The 19,105-nt window shown below is 41.5% G+C and overlaps 1 protein-coding gene across 1 annotated transcript; it reads right to left on the bottom strand.

Annotated features, from left to right (window-relative positions):
- Nucleotides 1-408: 408 nt before the first annotated feature.
- LOC112214299 (ellis-van Creveld syndrome protein) lies at nucleotides 409-19,099 on the bottom strand. The gene is made up of 20 exons (XM_042300300.1): nucleotides 18,690-19,099; nucleotides 18,317-18,430; nucleotides 17,870-17,956; nucleotides 17,263-17,486; nucleotides 17,010-17,094; nucleotides 16,643-16,741; nucleotides 16,384-16,521; nucleotides 15,836-15,997; nucleotides 15,280-15,496; nucleotides 8,606-8,754; nucleotides 8,266-8,364; nucleotides 7,960-8,172; nucleotides 6,167-6,276; nucleotides 5,699-5,912; nucleotides 5,123-5,338; nucleotides 4,604-4,739; nucleotides 4,201-4,303; nucleotides 3,705-3,831; nucleotides 3,128-3,218; nucleotides 409-1,114 (listed from the first exon to the last, which is right to left on the bottom strand). Exons 1-20 carry the CDS (start codon nucleotides 18,873-18,875, stop codon nucleotides 1,014-1,016), a joined length of 2,871 nt encoding a protein of 956 aa, XP_042156234.1. The 5' UTR covers nucleotides 18,876-19,099; the 3' UTR covers nucleotides 409-1,013.
- Nucleotides 19,100-19,105: the final 6 nt, after the last annotated feature.

Here is a 19,105-nt window from a genome sequence, read left to right as displayed (position 1 = left end):
GGTTTCTTCGTTATTTCAATAGCATTGGGTATATGGTATTGACTACAATCTGGGTTTCTGATAGAGTATTCTGTTAACTATTGTAGATGTACGTGAGGATGGGCCTCTGGGAGATAACTCTGACTTGTGTGATAAGTTTGTCTCTCCTCATTTGATAGTAAATAAATTAACCACAAGGGGTACAGCTTAGTCGAGGTAATTTGTACATGTAGGTACTGTAGGCCGGGTGACCATTTGGATCTAGACTTGAAGCTCTGGCACCGCTTGCTGTGCGGTAGCAGAGAGAACAGTCTATGACTTGGGTGACTGGAGTCTTTGACAATTTTTTGGGCCTTCCTCTGACACCACCTAGTATATAAACTCAGCAAAAAAAGAAACATCCCTTTATCAGGACCCTGTCTTTCAAAGATAGTTCGTAAAAATCCAAATAACTTCACAGATCTTCATTGTAAAGGGTTTAAACACTGTTTCCCATGCTTGTTCAATGAACCATAAACAATTCATTAACATTTTCCTGTGGAACGTTCGATAAGACACTAACAGCTTACAGACAGTAGGCAATTAAGGTCACAGTTATGAACACTTAGGACACTAAAGAGCCCTTTCTACTGCCTCTGAAAAACACCAAAGAAAGGTGCCCAGGGTCCCTGCTCATCTGTGTGAACGTGCCTTAGACATGCTGCAATCAACTGGCAAATCCTTTTCAATCCTTGTCATATGAAGATAAATTATAGATAAAACGAATCGGTGATCATTGGCCATTTGACATGGACTTTACACAACAAGTTGGAAATCGCAATTCCACAATGAGGGGTTTGGAAGGAATCGGTGGATGACTGCAAGCGTTGCAAAGCAATCACTAGCCTGCTTTCAGTGGACACAAAGAGGATTAAAAGGGTTATATTACATGTGAAAACAGCCAAAAATGCCCAGTACAACCCCCCCCCGTCAGGTGTAATAAACATAGTTGTGTTCCAATTGTCTACCCTAATCCTAAAGTTGCACACTCCCTGTCATGAAAATAAAAGTGTTGGATTGGTGAGCAGAGTTTCATGCTCCCGCCTCTCTCGCCTCTTCCACAATGTTGGATTCAATGTTGGACTCTCCTCCTCCCCTGTAAAAATGTGACATTGATGATGCAATTCATGTTCACAAACACTCTTATTTGAAAACTATGGTAGGATATTCATAATCATAAAATAAACAAGAAAACTGTGTGATAGCTTCTATTTTCAGTAGCAAATATAATGGGCTGTATACCAAGTATGCGTCCGAAATGGTACTACTGCACTACTTTGGCTCTGGTCAAAAGGAATGCATTATACTGGGAAAAGGGTGTCATTTCAAAGCCCTGTTCACTAGTAGAGGTCGACCGATTAATCGGAATGGCCGATTAATTAGGGCCGATTTCAAGTTTTCATAACAATCGTAAATCTGTATTTTTGGACATAATTTTTTTTTTTACACCTTTATTTAATCTTTATTTAACTAGGCAAGTCAGTTAAGAACACATTCTTATTTTCAATGACTGCCTAGGAACGGTGGGTTAACTGCCTCGTTCAGAGGCAGAACGACAGATTTTTACCTTGTCAGCACGGGGGATTCAATCTTGCAGCCTTACAGTTAACTAGTCCAACGCTCTAACCACCTGCCTCTCATTGCACTCCACGAGGAGACTGCCTGTTATGCGAATGCAGTAAGCCAAAGTAAGTTGCTAGCTAGCATTAAACTTATCTTATAAAAAACAATCAATCAATCATAATCACTAGTTAACTACACATGGTTGATGATATTACTAGTTTATCTAGCATGTCCTGCGTTGCATATAATCGATGCGGTGTGTATCGTTGCTCCAATGTGTACCTAACCATAAACATCAATGCCTTTCTTAAAATCAATACACAAAAGTATATATTTTAAAAAACTGCATATTTAGCTAAAAGAAATCCAGGTTAGCAGGCAATATTAACCAGGTGAAATTGTGTTACTTCTCTTGTGTTCATTGCACGCAGAGTTAGTGTATATGCAACAGTTTGGGCCGCCTAATTTGCCAGAATTTTACGTAATTATGACATAACATTGAAGTTTGTGCAATGTAACAGGAATATTTAGACTTATGGATGCCACCCGTTAGATAAAATACGGAACGGTTCCGTATTTCACTGAAAATTTCACTGAAAGAATAAACGTCTTGTTTTCGAGATGATAGTTTCCGGATTCTACCATAGTTTCTGGATTCAACATGTTATCATGTTATAACTAAGTCTATGATTTGATACAGCAGTCTGACTGAGCGGTGGTAGGCACCAGCAGGCTCGTAAGCATTCATTCAAACAGCACTTTCGTGCTTTTGCCAGCAGCTGTTTATGACTTCAAGCCTATCAACTCCCGAGATTAGGCACATGTAACCGATGTGAAATGGCTAGCTAGTTAGCGGGGTGCGCATTAATAGCGTTTCAAACGTCACTCGCTCTGAGACTTGGAGTGGTTGTTCCCCTTGCTCTGCAAGGGCTGTGGCATTTGTGGAGTGATGGGTAACGCTGCTTCGAGGGTGGCTGTTGTCGTTGTGTTCCTGGTTCGAGCCCAGGGAGGAGCGAGGAGAGTGACGGAAGCTATACTGTTACACTGGCAATACTAAAGTGCCTATAAGAACATCCAATAGTCAAAGGTTAATGAAATACAAATGGTATAGAGAGAAATAGTCCTATAATAACTACAACCTAAAACTTCTTACCTGGGAATATTGAAGACTCCTGTTAAAAGGAACCACCAGCTTTCATATGTTCTCGTGTTCTGAGCCACGAACTTAAACTTTAGCTTTCTTACATGGCACATATTGCACTTTTACTTTCTTCTCCAACACTTTGTTTTTGTATTATTTAAACCAAATTGAACATGTTTCATTATTTATTTGAGGCTAAATTGACTTTATTGATGTATTATATTAAGTTAAAATAAGTGTTCATTCAGTATTGTTGTAATTGTCATTATTACAAAGAAATAAAAAGAATCGGACAATTTATAATAATCGTTGAAAAATAATAATCGGTCGACCTCTAGTCACTAGTACTATTACTACTAATACTGCTAGTGTGCCATTTCAGATACAGCCCTTGAAAATCCTTACCTATGATGTCATCCTCAGTGTTGAGCTCTTTGTCGGGTAATGGGATCCGAGCTAAGGCAGATAGTTTAGCTATGAAGGCCTCTTCTGCCTCCTGATGGAGCAAACACAGAAATACAATATACAAAATTAATACAAATGTATTTTTTATTTCATAAAATATTTATTAAAACAATCTTTAATATATAAATCATGAACAACAGGCATTATCCATGAATTTACTTATATTAGCTGAACAAACTATGTAGTGATATTTACACATAAGACTGAAGAAATGTTTGCCAACTCTCCCACGGATTCATGGAAGTTAACACTAAACTATTCTCTGCTTTCACATCAACATGATAATTTTATTTTACTAGGCAAGCCAGCTAAGAACAAATTCTTATTTTCAACAACAGCCTATGAACAGTAGGTTAACTGCCTGTTCAGGGGCAGAACAACAGGTTTGTACCTTGTCAGCTCAGGGATTTGAACTTGCAACCTTCCAGTTACTAGTCCAACACTCTAACCACTAGGCTACCCTGCTACCCTACCCTGATGAACCATTGTGAATTAGCATTTACAAGGTGGCTGTTACCTGTAACTGTCCTTTGATTCGCTCCATGGTTTGTTCCTGGGCTAACTTCCTTCTCCTCAGAGTTTCACATGCGACCTCCTGCTCCAAGTCATACTGTTCCAACATCCTCTTCTTCTGCAGTTCAACCCTATTAGCATGGTGGGTAGTGTACAATGAAAAAGAGTGAGCTCTTCTCTGTATAATACCGTTACAATATTAGACATGGGTTCATATAGTATTTGTTTTCTTTCATACTTCAGCTGCACTTGATTGAGCCTGCCTGGCTCAAAAGAACCAATGAAATAGTCAGAAAAGTGCAAAACCCATCCATCTGACACTCCAGGCAGGCTCAATCAAACGCTCAATTTGAACCCAGGTTTGTACATAGATAATTTGCTTTAGACAACTTTATGCCGTGTTCATTAGTTGCCATGCCAAGTCATAGGAGAGAACGACAGGGAATCAAATGTATAGTATAAATAACAGTCAATTAGTTAGTAGAGAAAGTAAACAGAACCTCTGATGAAACTCGGTGGACATGGGCTTCCTCCCCCAGTTGGCCAGCTCCTTTAGCATGTCTTTGTTCATCTGAGAGCTGCTTTCTCGTCGTTCACACTCCTCTGGGGAGGGGACAGACACAACACCACAGTGATAGTTGTAGTACTAACTTTGGCCCCTAATTCAATCAATTAAAGATTATGTGAAGGTTTGAGATAGCGTACAGCTCCCTGCAAAAAAACAATACACCAATCAATTGCAACATTGCACATAAACAGCCCACGATTCTGCCAGTAACCAAAATACTTTCTAGTGTAGTTTTTCAGTGAACAGATTGTAAGGTACCTCACACATTCATAGTATCTGTAGTTTTACTATAGAATTAGCACTAACGGACCAAAATCACCACCTGTTCATCTCACCTCTGGCCTTGTTAGGGTGTTGCTGCTGAAGGCCCTTGGTGATGTCCTGGATCTGAGAGTAGTAGCTGGTGACCAGAGCACTGAGGGAATCCCGGGTCACGTACACACTCTCTGACGCTACCTCCGTCAACTGGCTCTACCATACCCAAATAAATAACAATTCGAATAGATAGAAAATAGATAAAAAAGGAGGGGTGGGGGCTATTTAAAAATAATACATAGGCCTAGGTCAGTGGATGCTGGTGAGGGGAGGATGGCTCATAATAGTGGCTGGAATAGAGTCGATGGAATGGTATCAAACGTGGTTTTCATGTGGTTGACACCATTCCATTGACTCCGTTCCAGACTTTACTATGAGCCGTCCTCCCCTCAGCCGCCTCCACTGGCATAGATCCACTATAATTTATACTTGGTTTTTGTCATAATCTAAAATTATCACATTAGCCCTAGTTTACCCATGTCTGTCTTAGGGGGAAAGGCCTAAAGGTTGTTTATGAATGAGGCCAGTCGCTCCATTACCTTCCTGCCGTGGTCAGGCTGGGGCCTAGTGGGAGGGGCCTGGTCCATCTTCTGCCAGAGGCTCTGGCTGAGTGCGTGGCCCACCAGCTGCTGGGCGTTGGCCTGCAGGAGCTCCGCTCCCGTCTCTAGCTCTGACAGGAACTCCTGCTGGAAGCTGTGGCCAATCAGCAGTGTCTCCGGGCCCAGGTGCCTCTCGGCAACACTGGCACTGGATTCCTGTGGGCAGTCCAAGACACAGAGGGAGGTGATTGACAGACCACAGTGACAAGGTGACATATTGATAGTGTAAAAAAGAGCTGTAGATGGAGCAAGAAGGACAGGTAGGGGTCTCTATATACTGTATGCCTTTAAAGTAGTTTCTCTTCATTTCTAGGGGGAATCACAAGTGTGCACTTTTTTTGTTCTAGCTCTGCACAAACACTTGATTCAACTAATCAAGGGTTTGGTGATTAGTTGATCAGTTGAATCAGGCATGTTTCTACTGGGCTGTAACAAATGTCAAAACAAGCCTCATCTTCTCACTTTGTAGATTGTATAATAACATGTAATGTAATGTTAGTGAATGTGTGACTGAACCTGCTGCTGGGCTTTGGGGAGCGTTGGTCTGACTGTGGTCTGGGTGTGGTCCTCTAGAGCCAGCAGGGCCCTGAAGTCACTCTGAGACAGCACCTTGAGCTTGGACAACCTCATCTCCTTCAAGACCCTCAGACAGAAGTGTCTGGCCACAAAGTGCCTCTGCACCGCCACCAGCAGGAGGTGCTGTTTCTTCTCAATCAACATCCCCACATGGCTGGGATAGAATAGGGATTGGTCGTTGGTTGAGTCAAATGTGTTAGTTCTGGGCTGGAACAAAAGCCTGCACATCCTATTTTTACAGTATCAGGCATGATAACCACTGTGCCACTTTAAACCATGCTTTTGCTTGTCAGATGTGCTAGAGTGTATAAAATGTTTACGATTGAAAATCAAATAGATTTCAGATCATATATGAAATACTGTATTTTTAAAATGTATTTCCACCTGCCAGAGGTCCCCCTGCTTCACCTGTTAAGCATGTAGCTCTGTCTGACCACCATGCCTCTAAGGATCTTCAGCTGCTGTTCACCTAGGTGTCTGAGGCAGGCCAGCACCAGGGCCGCTTCCTCACACCATACCTAGAGCAGGACAAACATACAGTATTAAAAATGGGCGTAGTCATTAGCAAAACATTTCAAAACGGAAAGCAAAAACAATCGGTTGTAACTGGACCAGATCTAGTAGTACTACCTCCACATTTCCTAAAGTTTTCTTCCATTTAGTGCCTAACGAATATGACCCAGGAGTGTAACCTGGCGCTTATCCAGAAGAGTGCAACGTTACAGAAGGTCCAGATAAAGATGCATTGAGTAGAACAGATATGATGTCTGTCATGTAGAATAGGGAATCGAGTCAGCTCTATTCATTACAATTTTGGGTCAGGCAGCATGTATACAGTATAGAGGTCGACCGATTAATCGGAATGGCCGATAAACTAGGGCCGATATCAAGTTTTCATAACATTTGGAAATCGTTTTTTTTGGATACCGATTTGGCTGATTTTTAAACTTTTTTTTTTTTTACACCTTTATTTAATCTTTATTTAACTAGGCAAGTCAGTTAAGAACAAATTCTTATTTTCAATGATGGCCTAGGAACGGTGGGTTTAACTGCCTTGTTCAGGGGCAGAACGACATATTTTTACCTTGTCAGCTCCGGGATTCAATCTTGCAACCTTACAGGTAACTAGTCCAATGCTCTAACCACCTGCCTCTCATTGCACTCCACGAGGAGCCTGCCTGTTACACGAATGCAGTAAGCCAAAGTAAGTTGCTAGCTAGCATTAAATTTATCTTATAAAAAACAATCAATCAATCCTAATCACTAGTTAACTACACATGGTTGATGATATTCCTAGTTTATCTAGCGTGTCCTGCGTTGCATACAATCGATGCGGTGTTTCTGCCCCCAATGCCCCTGAACAGGCAGTTAACCTACTGTTCATAGGCTGTTGCAACAGTTTGAAAACTTTATGACATAACATTGAAGGTTGTGCAATGTTTTTAGCCAGCAGCTCTTTGCTGTGCGTCAAGCATTGCACTGTTTATGACTTCAAGCCCATCAACACCCGAGATTAGGCTGGTGTAACCGATGTGAAATGGCTAGCTAGTTAGCGGGGTGTGCGCTAATAGTGTTTCAAACGTCACTCGATCTGAGACTTGGAGTAGTTATTCCCCTTGCTCTGCATGGGTAACGCTGCTTCGAGGGTGGCTATTGTCGATGTGTTCCTGGTTCGAGCCCAGGTAGGGGTGAGGAGAGGGACGGAAGCTATACTGTTACACTGGCAATACTAAAGTGCCTATAAGAACATCCAATAGTCAAAGGTATATTAAATACAAATGGTATAGAGAAAATAGTCCTATAATTCCTATAATAACTACAACCTAAAACTTCTTACCTGGGAATATTGAAGACTCATGTTAAAAGGAACCACCAGCTTTCATATGTTCTCATGTTCTGAGCAAGGAACTTAAACGTTAGCTTTCTTATATGGCACATATTGCACTTTTACTTTCTTCTCCAACACTTTGTTTTTGAATTATTTAAACCAAATTGAACCTGTTTCGTTATATATTTGAGGCTAAATTGATTTTATTGATGTATTATATTAAGTTAAAATAAGTGTTCATTCAGTATTGTTGTAATTGTCTTATTACAAATAAATAAAAATCGGCCGATTAATCGATACCGGCTTTTTTTGGTCCTCCAATAATCGGTATCGGCGTTGAAAAATCATAATCGGTCAACCTCTAATACAGTACCTGTCCATCTCGCTCCAATTGAGCCTGTACACCCTCCAGTTGCCGTTTGGTATTGGACTCTGCCTGCTGCAGCAGAGCAACCAGTTCACCATCTAGATCCAGCCATAGCCCCTGGCCTTGGTTTGTGGACAACTGGGGCTGAGCAGGGAGAGCAGATAGGAAGATGTCTTTGGCCAGCTCTCCCAGCTTCTTGGACCAGGTGGTATGATGCCTCTGGAGACACAAAAGCATGGGTTATTTTCTATTCGAAAATAAGTTGAATTAGCACTGCACAGACTTTGGTGAAATGCCATAATTACGACCTACCCTCCAAAGATCACACACTGCCTCTGCCACTCTCCCATCCTGCTGCAGCTCCAAGTCACTGCTCTGCTTCCTCTGCTTCAGAAGCAGCTCCTGATACACCTGGAGAAGAGAATTGAACTGCTAAACCGGAGCATACAGTTACAGTATAAGGAGCAATTAACAATGTAATGTAATGGGACTGGAAAACCATAATACACAGAGTTTGTACTTATCCAAATTCGAATTTATAGTGAAGTGAGTGAATAGAGAAGTAGTTTTGCAGTACCGCTACTACTACTATTGTTATGGCACTGGACACACGACAGGGAACGAATGAGCCTACTAAAAGAGAGATACTGACCTTCACAAATTCCTGTAGATCGCTGTGCGTCTGTGCAGAATCCAGTACATGGCTTCTCTCCTTTGCGTGAGTCCTCAGGAGTTTATTTTTCTTGGAGTCGATCTTCTTGCACTTTTCATACACAATCTCCTTGGTCTTTATCCTGCATTCTGTATAAAAAAATGTAATTACATGTGGTTTTGATTTATTGACATCATTATATGTAAATTACAATGTTACTACAATAAGTTGCTGATTTGGCACAGAATTTGACCAGTTTTCTTTTAACACAATTCACTTAATTCTTCTGTGTGTCATGCCGCATTCCGCATTTATCATTTAGAGTTGAGTATTAAACTACATTACTACAAAATGTACTTATATCAAAATTAGAGATCGACCGATTAATCGGAATGGCCGATTAATTAGGGCTGATTTCAAGTTTTCATGACAATCGGAAATCGGGCTTTTTGGACACCGATTTTGACCTTTTTTTTTTACACCTTTATTTAATCTTTATTTAACTAGGCAAGTCAGTTAAGAACACATTCTTATTTTAATGACGGCCTAGGAACGGTGGGTTAACTGCCTCGTTCCGGGGCAGAACGACAGATTTTCACCTTGTCATCTTGGGGGATCCAATCTTGCAGCCTTACAGTTAACTAGTCCAACGCAATAACGACCGTTGCACTCCACAAGGAGACTGACTGCCTGTTACACGAATGCAGTAAGCCAAGGTAAGTTGCTAGCTAGCATTAAACTTATCTTATAAAAAACAATCAATCAATCATAATCACTAGTTAACTACACGTGGTTGATGATATTATCTAGCGTGTCCTGCTTTGCGTATAATCTGACTGAGGCTGGTGTAACCGATGTGAAATGGCTGACTAGTTAGCGTGCGCTAGTAGCGTTTCAAACGTCACCTTAAGGTGGTTGTTTCCCTTGCTCTGCATGGGTAACGCTGCTTCGAGGGTGGCTGTTGTCGTTGTGTTCCTGGTTCGAGCCCAGGGAGGAGCGAGGAGAGGGACGGAAGCTATACTGTTACACTGGCAATACTAAAGTGCCTATAAGAACATCCAATAGTCAAAGGTTAATGAAATACAAATGGTATAGAAGGAAATAGTCCTATAATTCCTATAATAACTACAACCTAAAACTTCTTACCTGGGAATATTGAAGACTCATGTTAAAAGGAACCACCAGCTTTCATATGTTCTCATGTTCTGAGCAAGGAACTTAAACGTTAGCTTTCTTACATGGCACATATTGCACTTTTACTTTCTTCTCCAACACTTTGTTTTTGCATTATTTAAACCAAATTGAACATGTTTCATTATTTATTTGAGGCTAAATTGATTTCATTGATGTATTATATTAAGTTAAAATAAGTGTTCATTCAGTATTGTTGTAATTGTCATTCTTACAAATACATATTTTTTAAATCGGCCGATTAATCGGTATCAGCTTTTTTGGTCCTTCGGTAACCGGTACCGGCGTTGAAAAATCATAATTGGTCGACCTCTAATCAAAATGGTATAACTATACAATTATATTTTATTGTCACCACAGTGTGGTTCGCATTGGTTATAACAGTGCACTCAAAGAATAATCAATATTAATTTGCTTAATTTACTCTTTTTTGGTAATGGAGAAAGGGCACTGAACATTTTAAGAAGCCAGTTAATTTAAGATGAGGAACTAGGCCACATAATACTGAAACATTACCACCATATTCCTCAGGGGGGAAGTTCAGCAGGGTACTAGATAATTACACAACTTCCCAGTGGGCACAACTGGTTACAAAGACGTCATTATGACGTCATGTGCCAAATTGTGCCCTCTGGGTACTCATTTCACAAAAAATAGAATGTTAATCTAGGTTCGTAAATTCACCCTGGCAATCTACTCCGGTATCAGAGCACTCTGGTTTGAGAGTGCCAGAGCGGGGAATAATTCATGAATTTATGAAAGACCTAGCACCAGTGGCCTGTGTCAGTAAACATTGGGTAAAAAATTCAATGTAATTGTTGCCAGTACAGTGGTTAACCCAGTAGATAACATGAAAACAGTATAACCAGCTCTGCTAGTAAAATGGTCAGAGTGAGGTGTTCTCTCATTTGTGTCTGAAAGTAGCTAGAAAGTAGCTAGAAAGCAACATTAGCCAGTTAGCTTGACTGTCGTGGTAAGGTCAAAACGCATTTTATCAACCCTTCTCTTCGCCCCAAAAGAGAAACGCTCTGAATGATCTTCATTTAAGAATGTCCCAGAGCGCACTCTGAGACACCGGGGGCAATTTAAGAACGAACTCCTAATGTCTATGATTTGACCTGATACTGAATTCAGAGAGGTCACTTTTGAACACAAACCAGATTCTTCATTTCAGCGGTTGGCTATTTGCACGCGGCAGCAATAATGTGTGTCAGGCCAATGACGTGGTCTCTGACACAAAATGTTAGAGGCTCTAGTATTTGCCGCAGAGACAACATTTTGCTATTTTAAAGCAAACTTCCTGCAATTCTACACATTATGCCATGGGGCTGAGAGAAAATGTGCTGAGGGTAGGTAGCAACACATCTGCCACGCTGATCCTCAACACTGGAGCCCCTCAGGGGTGTGTGCTCAGTCCCCTCCTGTACTCCCTGTTCACCCACGACTGCATGGCCAGGCACGACTCCACCATCATTAAGTTTGCAGACGACACAACAGTGGTAGGCCTGATCACCGACAACGACGAGACAGCCTAGACTAAGGAGATGATTGTGGACTACAGGAAAAGGAGGACTGAGCACGCCCCATTTTTATCGACAGGGATGCTGTGGAGCAGGTTGAGAGCTTCAAGTTCCTTGTTGTTCACATCACCAACAAACTGGAATGGTCCAACACACCAAGACAGTCAAAGCCTATTCCCCCTCAGGAAACTAAAAAGATTTGGCATGGGTCCTCAGATCCTCAAAAGGTTCTACAGCTGCAACATCGAGAGCATCTGGTTGCATCACTGCCTGCTCAGCCTCCGACCGCAAGGCACTACAGAGGGTAGTGCGTACGGCCCAGTACATCAGCAGCTGCCTGCCATCCAGGACCTCTACACCAGGTGGTGTCAGAGGAAGGCCCTAAAAATTGTCAAAGACCCCAGCCACCCCAGTCATAGACTGTTCTCTCTACTACCGCATGGCAAGCGGTACCGGAGTGCCAAGTCTAGGACAAAAAGGCTTCTCAACAGTTTTTACCTCCAAGCCACTCCTGAACAGGTAATCAAATGGCTACCCGGAATATTTGCATTGTGTGCCCCCCCCAACCCCTATTTTATGCTGCTGCTACTCTGTTTTAAAAAACAAAAAATATTTCACCTTTATTTAACCAGGTAGGCTAGTTGAGAACAAGTTCTCATTTGCAACTGCGACCTGGCCAAGATAAAGCATAGCAGTGTGAACAGACAACACAGAGTTACACATGGAGTAAACAATTAACAAGTCAATAACACAGTAGAAAAAAAGGGAGTCTATATACATTGTGTGCAAAAGGCATGAGGAGGTAGGCGAATAATTACAATTTTGCAGATTAACACTGGAGTGATAAATGATCAGATGGTCATGTACAGGTAGAGATATTGGTGTGCAAAAGAGCAGAAAAGTAAATAAATAAAAACAGTATGGGGATGAGGTAGATAAAAATGGGTGGGCTATTTACCGATAGACTATGTACAGCTGCAGCGATCGGTTAGCTGCTCAGATAGCAGATGTTTGAAGTTGGTGAGGGAGATAAAAGTCTCCAACTTCAGCGATTTTTGCAATTCGTTCCAGTCACAGGCAGCAGAGAACTGGAACGAAAGGCGGCCAAATGAGGTGTTGGCTTTAGGGATGATCAGTGAGATACACCTGCTGGAGCGCGTGCTACGGATGGGTGTTGCCATCGTGACCAGTGAACTGAGATATGGCGGAGCTTTACCTAGCATGGACTTGTTGATGACTTGGAGCCAGTGGGTCTGGCGACGAATATGTAGCGAGGGCCAGCCGACTAGAGCATACAAGTCACAGTGGTGGGTGGTATAAGGTGCTTTAGTGACAAAACGGATGGCACTGTGATAAACTGCATCCAGTTTGCTGAGTAGAGTGTTGGAAGCAATTTTGTAGATGACATCGCCGAAGTCGAGGATCGGTAGGTAGTCAGTTTTACTAGGGTAAGTTTGGCGGCATGAGTGAAGGAGGCTTTGTTGCAGAATAGAAAGCTGACTCTTGATTTGATTTTCGATTGGAGATGTTTGATATGAGTCTGGAAGGAGAGTTTACAGTCTAGCCAGACACCTAGGTACTTATAGATGTCCACATATTCAAGGTCGGAACCATCCAGGGTGGTGATGCTGGTCAGGCATGCGGGTGCAGGCAGCGAACGGTTGAAAAGCATGCATTTGGTTTTACTAGCGTTTAAGAGCAGTTGGAGGCCACTATCATATATGCATAGTCACTTTAACTATACATTCATGTACATACTAGCTCAATTGGTCGGACCAACCAGTGCCCCCGCACATTGGCTAACCGGGCTATCGGTATTGTGTCCCGCCACCCACCACCCGCCAACCCCTCTTTTACGCTGCTGCTAATCTCTGTTTATCATATATGCATAGTCACTTTAACCATATCTACATGTACATACTACCTCAATCAGCCCGACTAACCGGTGCCTGTATATAGCCTTGCTACTGTTTTTTCACTGTCTTTTTTACTGTTGTTTTTATTTCTTTACTTACCTATTGTTCACCTAATACCTTTTTTGCACTGTTGGTTAGAGCCTGTAAGTAAGCATTTCACTGTTAGCTCTACACCTGTTGTATTCGGTGCACGTGACAAATAAAGTTTTATTTTATTTTATTTTTTACAATGGCTTATGTCGTGTTCTTATGCTATTTGGGTGACTCAAACATTATAACAAAATCAATGGGGGCCCCATTCCATGACATATTTGGAATTTTAGATTCTCTCTGACTGTCTAGTTTTTATTTTGGTGGTTGTTAGTTCTCAAAGATGATCTTATTTAAAAAATATATAACTCCGTTATCTTTCCTACATACTTTATATCTGGTTTTAGTAATTTAACCTGTTTGGGATAGGGGGCAGCACTTTCACGTTTGGATGAAAAGCGTGCCCAGAGTAAACTGCCTGCTACTCAGTCCCAGTTGCTAGTATATGCATATTATTAGTAGATTTGGATAAACTCTGAAGTTTCTAAAACTGTTTTAATGATGTCTGTGAGTATAACAGAACTCATATGGCAGGCGAAAACCTGAGAAAAATCCAACCAGGAAGTGGGAAATCTGAGGTGGGTCAAATTGCACTTCCTAAGGCTTCCACTAGATGTCAACAGTCTTTAGAAACTTGTTTGATGCTTTTACTGTAAAGGAGGGGCTCATAAGGGCTCTTTGAGTCAGTGGTCTGGCAGAGTGCCACAAGCTCGTGACGCTCGTTCACTTGAGATGTAGCTCGCGTTCCATTGCTTTTCTACAGACAAAGGAATTCTCCGGTTGGAACATTATTGAATATTTATGTTAAAAACATAAAGATTGATTCTATACATCGTTTGACATGTTTCTACGGACTGTAACAGAAATGTTTGACTTTTCGTCTGGACCTAGTGCTCACGCCTCATGAAGATGGATTACTGGGCTGAACGCGCTAACAACAAGAAGGAATTTGGACATAAATTATTAACTTTATTGAACAAATCAAACATTTATTGTGGAACTGGGATTCCTGGGAGTGCATTCTGATGAAGATCATCAAAGGTAAGTGAATATTTATAATGCTATTTCTGACTAATGTTGACTCCACAACATGGCGGATATTTCTTTGGCTGGTTTGGTCTCTGAACGCCGTACTCAGATTATTGCATGGTGTGCTTTTTCCGTAAAGTTTTTTTGAAATCTGACACAGCGGTTGCATTAAGGAGAATTTTATCTTTAATTCTGTGAATAACACTTCTATCTTTTTATCAATGTTTATTATGAGTATTTCTGGAAATTGATGTGGCTCTCTGCAAAATCACTGGATGTTTGGGAAGCAAAACATTACTGAACGTAATGCGCCAATGTAAACCGAGATTTTTTGATATAAATATGCACTTTATCGAACAAAACATACATGTATTGTGTAACATGATGTCCTACAAGTGTCATCTGATGAAGATCATCAAAGTTTAGTGATTAATTTTATCTTTATTTCTGCTTTTTGTGACTCCTCTCTTTGGCTGGAAAAATGGCTGTGTGTTTTTGCAACTTGGCTCTGACTTGGCTGTAAAGCCTTTTTGAAATCGGACACTATGGGTAGATTAACAAGAAGTTTATCTTTCATTTGGTGTATTGCACTTGTTAATGTGTGAAAGTTTACATATTTCAAAAAAATATTTTTGAATTTCGCGCGCTGCCTTTTCAGCGGAATGTTGTCGAGGGGTGCCGCTAGCGAAACCCATAGCCGTAAGAATTAAGTGTATACTGAAAAAGTTTCACCATCCCAAAAAGTAATTCACTTTTTTTTATTGAGTGGCGGCAACGATTTATGAATATAGGGGAACACTACTTATAGATGATCTAAGAATGTAGGTGGTGTGTGTGTGTGTGCGTATGTGCATGTGTGTGTGTGTGCATGCGTCTGTGTATGTCCATGCTCGTGCATGCATGCATGTTTGTCTGCAACATGACTCACCTTCGCTGCAGTGCTGCAGCCCCTCGGTCAGGGCAATCTGCAGCTCGCCCAGGGTCTTCTCCATGGTGGCGAATGTGAGGTGGCCGTCACTGGTCAGCTGCTCCAGGCCTCGGGCCACCAGGTCCTGTCTGAGGGACACCTCCTGCTGGAGCAGGGCTGGCTTGGCCTGCAGCACACCCCTCAGCTCCTCCCACCACAGCAGCTTCTCCTGGGTCCTCTGGGAGAGAGCCAGGGGAAAGAGAGAGATGGTTGCAGGCCCTCATCAATAAATAGACCCTATCGGCCATGAAGATTAGATAGGTGTAAGAAGTATGACAATTCCTTCCTATAATTTTTTTATGTGTTCCATTTTTATGTCTTTTCTATGTTGTAAGTAAAAAAAAAAAAAATTTTTTACGTGTAATGCATCCATGTAGAACAGCGGCCATGCATGGAACCTCATTAAAGGTACAAAGCTTTGGGTGCAAATGGAGAAGTTCTGAAAAAGCCTTACTTGTATGTAAAAAATAACTTCTTTGTCCTGTATCCTTAAATGTTTCTTGTTCTTATATCTCACCTTCATGTCTGCCGCCTGAGTCTCAGTTAGCTGGTTTTCGACCAATAGGAGACATTGGATAAGGGTGTGGATGACATCCTGGGCCTCATCTCTGGGGAGAACACTGGACCTGCCCAGGACGCTTTGGCAGAAGGCCTCCACCTGCTTGCTAAAGCCCTTGGTCTGTGGAGATAGACATACTTCAAGTTTGTCCACAAACATCCAAGTTTTTAATGAAAACGTTTCCCCATAAACGTCTAAGATTTTTTCCATCAAACTGGCAATTGCATTGTCGGTGAAATCATGTTACTTTGCTAGAGCAGACAATATGGTTCAATGTTGGCGGTTCAATTTGTATAATGTGAATTACACACTATGTGGTTCAAAGGTTTGGTCGTGCTTTTTGATCTAGTCGACTTGGTTACCATTTGAAGCGCGTACCATTTGAAGCGCGTACCATTTGAAGTGCGTACCATTTGAAGCACGTACAATTTGAATCGCGTACCATTTGAAGCGCGTACCATTTGAAGCACGTACAATTTGAATCGCGTACCATTTGAAGCGCGTACCATTTGAAGCTCGTGCTCCAGTAGATCTTTCTGAATTCTTTCAATCTCCTCCAGGGTACAAGGATCTGAACTTAGATCTTTGTTTCTCTCACAGGAAAACAGGCTGGCTGACAGTTCTTTCTTTAATAAACCCAGTTCCTACAAAGAGATGAGAAAATCAATAAAGATCAGAATCCTTACTTGAGAATTTAAAAGCAGGTTTGTGGGAAATCATGTTACGCATGCACATCTCATGCTAGGATTTGGATTAAGATTGTACCTTTTCTTGCAGGAGAAGAACACTGGTGAAAAAAGCTGAATCCTTTTTATCCTTGGGAAAACGACCGCTGAGTATAATTCTGAGAATTTGGAGAAAGAGCTACAACAAGGAAATGAGAGAGGTAAGGGAGATATCTTCATGAGATTTGGACCCACCAATATGTTACACAACATTTAAGCAAACTAGTACGGTTGTCATATTATCAATGGAAATGTTCTTAAAAACAAACATACAGTATAGAACGTCTTGATAATGCAATATGAGGAGATAATAGGCCATATAAGTGCATTCATAATGCATTAATTGGCTCACGGAATGTGCTACCCAATTGTTTGCTACTGTGTGGTGAAAGAAAGAGGTCACCCACCACACATTTCTCTTCCAGGACCTGTGAACAGTGTATCTGCACGTCCTGCAGAGCCAGACAATACAGGCTGATCCTGCCCTCAAAACTACAGTGGTAACAGAATTACATTAGAGACACAGCTTGCATCTACAGTACAGAACAGTAAAGGGAGACTCAGCAATATGACATCCTCATACACAGACAAATAATAGTAGTGTTCCATGGTGAAGCAAGCACTTTAATGAACTGAAATATCTGTTCCTCATCATCTCACCCTGTTTGAGAGAGCGTGTGGGGGTAGAGGGCCACCCTGGTGAAGCTCTCATTCTGCAGACTCTTGGGGACCAGTGAGGAGGAGATGAACTGGCTGCTGTCGTCGTTGTCCTGGTCCTGGCTCAGTGAATCCCCGCTACAGCCCGACGAGGACTCTCCATTGGGGAGGACAGGCAGCTTGGAGTGCTCGTGCAGTGAGGGGTTGGAGGCTCCATCCGCTAAGGGCTGACGTTGGGATGTGACGTTAAAGGGCCAGTTCACCTCAAAGTCAAAGTTTGCCAGATGTTTCAGCAGAATATGTAGTGGACATTTTTTTTTTACCACACTCCTGGATGCTCCTCACCTCCGTTTCATCAACAAAACAAACACAATAACAAAGTCTTTGGTGCTGAACAGTGGCACTGTTACGCCTAATGCAGATTAGATCTTTAAAGGGGTAGTTCAGCCATAGACTGCTTTTATTAAAGGGTACAGAACAAATCTAAATATGTTTTTGTGCTGAACTATCAGAATAAAGGCAAAGTTACATTGCAATTAGTGTTCCAATTTGGACGGATTTGGTTACATGTGGTATGAAGGCTGTAATATAAACAGATAGATGATCTTACTCTGTATTTCTGGTTGATGGGGTACACCACCTTTGCCCGTGATGCAAAAGCAGCCACATCACTGTTCACGGGTGGCTGCTTCTTTTCCTGGTAAAGGAATAAACAAAGTGAATTGTTAGGGAAAATGTTAATGAAGTCAGGTGAATGTTAATGAAAGCCAAATCAGCTTTTCTTTACACATACTGTACACTTAGAAAAAAGTTGTTATCTAGAACCTAAAAGAGTTCTTTGGCTGTCCCCCATAGGATAACCCTTTTTTGGTTCCAGGTAGAACCGTTTTCCCAGAGGGTTCTACATGGAACCCAAAATAGTTTGAACTGGAACCAAAAGGGGTTATACTTGGGAACAGCTGAAGAGTGTACCTACCTTGCAATATATCTATCACACTAAGGCACTTTTATGGTGCTCCAATATTCTATATCTATAACTAAAATACAATATATTTACTTTTTCATTGGTAGTGGCACTTTGGACACCCTTCTTGCTGTTGCTGACACAGTCACTGTGGTTGTTCTCCCTATCCTGGTCGTCTCCCTCAAACAGTCTTCTGGCATCATAGCCCTGGTGGAAAGGAATGGAAGACAGTATCATTTTGAATTGGGTTTATTCAAAAGGACTATACACCTCAGTTATTAAACAGTTGTAAATCGTGTTAATGGTATCCTGACGCTTGCCAAATAGTGAGCTGATGACTGCAGAGTTATTGATTATTGCTGTTATTATTGCCAATGAGGTCATGCAGGTGGCTAAGCTGTTTTCCAAACAACGAGTTATAACACTAACTAACACAAACCTATAATAAACACCATTACAAACTTACTTGTCGAGTTAGAAGCATAGGCTTCAGGCAAAAGACATACAGAACGGCTGCAGCTATGATTCCTGAAAAAAACCCACATACAGTGGCCACTGTCAATAATCCTGTAAATATGTGCAGAGATTCTGCAAAGTGAACCAAGACATCATTTGAGCAATCAGGATGCCTAATCGTATCGTGGTCGTTCATTTTGGATAATTCCCGGGTGCAAAGGAAGAAAATAGACGAAAAATGCGCATTTCTTCTACGCCTGAAAGAAAGAATCAGGACAACAACTCAAACTGGTCATGGACAAAGACCGTAAACCATTAAGCTACCGAAAACAACAGTAAAAGTTACTTTAAAAAAAAACGTGTGGTGGAAAAGTAATAACTTGAGGTATGACACCGTAACTAACAAAACACTTTTTTTTGTAGCGT

The sequence above is a fragment of the Oncorhynchus tshawytscha genome, linkage group LG02 (assembly GCF_018296145.1).
Source record: "Oncorhynchus tshawytscha isolate Ot180627B linkage group LG02, Otsh_v2.0, whole genome shotgun sequence".
NCBI lineage: Eukaryota > Metazoa > Chordata > Actinopteri > Salmoniformes > Salmonidae > Oncorhynchus > Oncorhynchus tshawytscha.
The sequence above is the reverse complement of the archived record's forward strand: the minus strand, read 5'-3'. Positions and strand labels throughout refer to the sequence as shown.

Coding starts and splice junctions, on each gene's coding strand:
- LOC112214299 (XM_042300300.1), bottom strand. CDS start 18,875: ATGAACGACCACGATACGATTAGGCATCCTGATTGCTCAAATGATGTC. Junction 15,998..16,383: donor TGGAGCACGAGCTTCAAATG/GTACGCGCTTCA, acceptor CTATCTCCACAG/ACCAAGGGCTTTAGCAAGCA. Junction 8,173..8,265: donor CAGTGTGTGATCTTTGGAGG/GTAGGTCGTAAT, acceptor TTGTGTCTCCAG/AGGCATCATACCACCTGGTC.